A 4,350-nucleotide genomic window follows, 5' to 3' on the forward strand; every position below is an offset into this window, starting at 1 on the left:
ATCTCCTCTTGGCAGCTTGTTGGCTCCTTCTTGCTGATAATCATAATTGCACCTTGTCATGTTCTTCCCACACATGCGCTCAGTAATCTCATGTTAATTCATGAAAATCATGTGTGTATGTAAATATACATGTATGTGTATATGTATATATGTACACACACATATTCTTCCTGTTACTAGGCAGTACAATTTATGAAAAGTGTATTAATAAAACTATTTTTAGTATGAACTTTTCCCCTCTCTCTGTAAAAGGTTATTGTTAGAAAAGTCATGTTATTGCTTTTTTTCTTGCCTTTCTGTTTTTGGCAGAAATGAAGCCCTTTTGGTTGTGTGTGTTTTCTCAAAATATTTCATGTCCCTCCATTAACGAGACCCCACTGCGGTCCTCCGACAGGACAGGCCCCCTCCCCTTGTTGACACTATCCTGGTAATTAGTCCTCTTGAAAAATTCGTTTTAAATCATCAGATGCTGTCACAGATCTTGCCTCGCATCCTGGTTACTATGGTAATCTGGTGGAGGAGTCCATGGGAAAATCTTGCCTGGTGACAGAGGAGATAGAACGGGACCTGCACCGTTCCTTACCGGAGCACCCCGCCTTCCAAAACGAAACGGGAATTGCTGCTTTGAGGAGAGTCCTGACGGCTTACGCCCACCGGAACCCCAAAATTGGGTACTGCCAGGTGAGGTGTGCGCTGGGAAGCTGAATCCTTTATTCCAGGTCTGGGGTTGACCAGCAGGCCTCAGGGTGTGTTGTTTGGGCCACCTGTATGGAGGACTGTCATGTGAGGGCTCCGTGCCCATTCCTTCCCCTGAAGAAGGTAGCGAACGAGGCCAAAGGAAATCCTCTTCATAGAGTCAGACAGGCTGATCCTTGGAGGTCAGAAACATTGCCTGGTGCCTGACAAGAGCCTCACGGGAGCTGCGTCCATACAGGCAGTGTCTTCATGCCCCGTGGGCCCCTGTGGGAAGACGGCCTTGATATGGCTGCTGTGGAGCTTTGCTTCTCTGGAACTTACAGGGATGATTGAAAAAATGGCAGTGCTATTAGGGGAGGAAAAAGATATCTGGGGTAGCTCACTTCCCCCGAGGACTCAGGAAGTTTGCTCAGTGTACTCAGGGAAGCACTAAACAGCACAACGTAAATACCAGTAAACAAAACAACAAAAAGTCCTAACCCAAGACTGGCTTAGAGGAGTTTCTGACATTTAAAACTGTTTCTGACATTATTAAGGTTTTTAAACTTTGTTTTCATGTGAATAAGCAAAATGCAGCATTACTAGATGGGGACAGGGACGGAATGGTGGCTGATCACTCGGCCTGGTGTATCATGTTGCTAGGACACGTGGTCGTTCGCCTGCACGAGCATCTCTGTGGTTGGGGTATGCTGGATCTTGACTTTTGTGGGTCATTTGGGCTTGTGTGTTTGTTAATGTCTCTGTGGCTCTGTGCGGTCTGGTCAGTAACTGTTCCCTCTCCTGTGAACCCCCGATCAGTCCATGAACATTCTGACGTCCGTCTTGCTGCTATACGCCAAGGAGGAGGAAGCCTTCTGGCTGCTGGTCGCTGTGTGCGAGCGGATGCTCCCAGACTACTTCAACCATCGGGTCATTGGTAAGCTCCCTCCTCCTCTGTACCTGGGGATAGTGACAGAGCCTGGGCACGGATGCTTCTCACCTATCCTGCTTCTAAAATCCGCGGTGCCACTCAGCTGCCCTCTGCACAAACACTGTTTGGCTCTTGGGTCTGGAAAGCTAACGGTGTAATTCTCTGCACAGTCCTGGCAAAATAATAGAATGAGGTAACCTGATCACTCGCTTGCTACAAACCCATGCAGATTTTGGATTAAAACAATAATTTTACGTGGATAGCTGAACTTACAAGAAGGACAGAAAAATTCTAGGCTCAAGAAACAAGTTGAAAAATGAAAACTGGAGAGGTTTTTATTGATGCTGAGGCCTGGGAAGGGAGCGGGGTCTTGCTGTTGGTACCCAGGCAGCTCATGCAGACTGGAGAGGAGAGGAGGTGAGCACAGCAGTGCTGGCGAGTCCCACAGTCAGGCCCGACCTGAAGGGCAGACCTGGAGAACGTCTCCCACTGCATAAGGGACAAAGCTCATTGGTTGCTGCCCGGGCTCTGGGCAAACCTGTGAAGCCACGTTCCTCAAGCATTTGGTGCTTTGGTCTTTTCATCTGGTTGATATTTGAATTTGTACTATGTCTGTGGTCCAGCAGCCTCCTGGTGGAGAAAGTGACACAAAAATTGCTTTAGTGATACTCTTCTGGGCACTTCTCAGTAATCCAGATGGAGAGATGGAGATGGCCCAAAATTAGGGTGACAGCAGTGGGAACAGAAACAAAAGAACCAGCTTGATGCAGAATGTGACCAGGGACTGGATAGAGAGGCAAGGCAGGAAGAAGGGCTTCCAGGCTCGTCCTGAGAACTGAGGGGATGTGTTCACCCCTGGGAGTGAGGGGGAGGGCTGGCTGGGAGGGAGGTGGCCTTTCAGTATGACTGCGACCATCTCCCCTGGTTTCCTTCCTGTGCCTGAGTGGTCAACTGGCTTGTGTCCCTTTTCACTTGATAATGTGGGAGGCGGTTAAGCGTATGGAGAAGTAAGGAATAATCAGAACCTCAGGGTCACGGGAGACATGTTGTCAGTTGACGATTGTTGCTATGGGACACCTCCACAGTGACCAGCAGACACCCCGTGATAATGTATACATTTGTGTGACCCCACCTCGTACAGGGTGGGACATGTGGAGCCTTTCCACCTGCAAAGTCTCCTTCTGCCCCTTCCCTGCAGGCAACACTTGGCACTGATTTCTGTCAGCACAGATTAATTTGGCCTGTCCTTGAACTTGGTATGAATGTAATAATAGAGGATGTTCTCCTTTGTGACTGGCTTCCTTTGCACAACACAATGTCTTTGGTGCATCACTAGTTTGTCCCTTCTCCTTGCTGAGTATTCATACCATCAGCTATTGATAGACTTTTGAGTTATTTCCAATTTTTTATCCTGAGTAAAGTTGCAATGAACATTCATGTATAAGTCTGTGTGAATACTATATTCTTGGATTTTGTTTGAGTATTTACCTAGGAGTAGAATTGCCGGGTTATAGGTTAGATGTATGTTGAACTTTATAAGAAACTGTCAGTTTTTCAAAGCATATATAATAAGTCACATATTTCACTTACACCAGCAATGTGTGGGACTTACAGTTAGTTGCTCCACATCTGTTAACACTTGCAATTTTTAATTTTATTTTAGCCATTCTAGTGGGTAAGAAGTGGTATATCGTAGTTTTAATTTGCATTTCTTTGGTTAATGTTGAACATGTAGTTTTGTGCTTACTGGCCATTTATTTATCATCTCTTTTTTTTTGTTTTTGTTTTTGTTTTAAAGATTTGTTATTGGGGAATTGGGGAATTGGAACAGCGCTGGGGAATTCGGGGAAGGGGAACAGACAAGTTGCTGTCCTTTTGTTCTTCAGTCTAGTGGTGGAGGATGTTGCTTCACTGGCCCAAGTTGGCACCATCATTGCGCTCTTCCCGGGTGAGGCAGATCAGTCGCCGGCTTCTGGACGGNAATGTTTTCTTCCCATCTGTTTTGCCAAGGAAATGGCATTTTATTTGCGTAAATGCTCTCACTGGGCTCTGAACCCCCCAAGGGCTGGTACTCTGTGTTTTTTATCTTTACATCCTCTGGGCCTGGTAGAGGTTCAGAGATATGTGCTAAATACATAGCCTGTCCCTGTTCCCAGAGGTGACGCTCCTCTGTTAGGGACTAGTGGACGGGCTGTGGCAGCAGGTGCGGACAGGGCTTCTTTGTACCTGAAGGCTGTTTCCACTTCCAGTCCAGAGAACAGATAAAAACAAGCCTGTGGAACGACCACTTTGTGGAATACGGCAGAACGGTGTGTATGTTTCGCACAGAGAAGATCCGGAAGCTTGTGGCCATGGGGATCCCTGAGTCACTACGTGGCCGACTCTGGCTCCTTTTCTCAGGTAGGTGGTTCCAGCCAGTCTTTAGGTCAAATGTGATTCCTGGAGCAGACACAGGAACAGGGGCCCATGTCTGACCCGTGTGTGTGTGTGTGTGTGTGTGTGTGTGTGTGTGTGTATGATGGTCATCTGTCCTTAGAGTTATCCAGTGCGTTCCCAGCCAAGACTTCTGAGCCTCACTGTGTCAGCTGTGGGACCCCAGTCAGGGTGCCTGAGGCCTCTGGGCTGCAGTGTCCTCTGTGGTCAGTGCTGGTCTGGTTGAAGTGACCTTCTCTCCTTTAAAAGTGATTCTGAGTCTATACGTAGTCCCGAGAATTCTGTTAAGAGCCAGTGAGGTGTCCTCTAGG

At 47.4% G+C, this 4,350-nt stretch overlaps 1 protein-coding gene across 1 annotated transcript in view; it reads left to right on the plus strand.

Annotated features, from left to right (window-relative positions):
* The window catches only part of TBC1D8 (TBC1 domain family member 8), a 115,937-nt gene that overhangs the window by 87,855 nt on the left and 23,732 nt on the right, over positions 1–4,350 (plus strand). Inside the window, exons 9-11 of the mRNA XM_019666480.1 lie at positions 310–332; positions 467–681; positions 1,495–1,612. Of these exons, the coding sequence (XP_019522025.1) occupies positions 310–332; positions 467–681; positions 1,495–1,612 (356 nt within the window). The remainder of the gene's footprint in view (positions 1–309; positions 333–466; positions 682–1,494; positions 1,613–4,350) is intronic.

Source organism: Hipposideros armiger, unplaced genomic scaffold (assembly GCF_001890085.2).
Source record: "Hipposideros armiger isolate ML-2016 unplaced genomic scaffold, ASM189008v1 scaffold_472, whole genome shotgun sequence".
NCBI classification, from domain to species: Eukaryota; Metazoa; Chordata; class Mammalia; order Chiroptera; family Hipposideridae; genus Hipposideros; species Hipposideros armiger.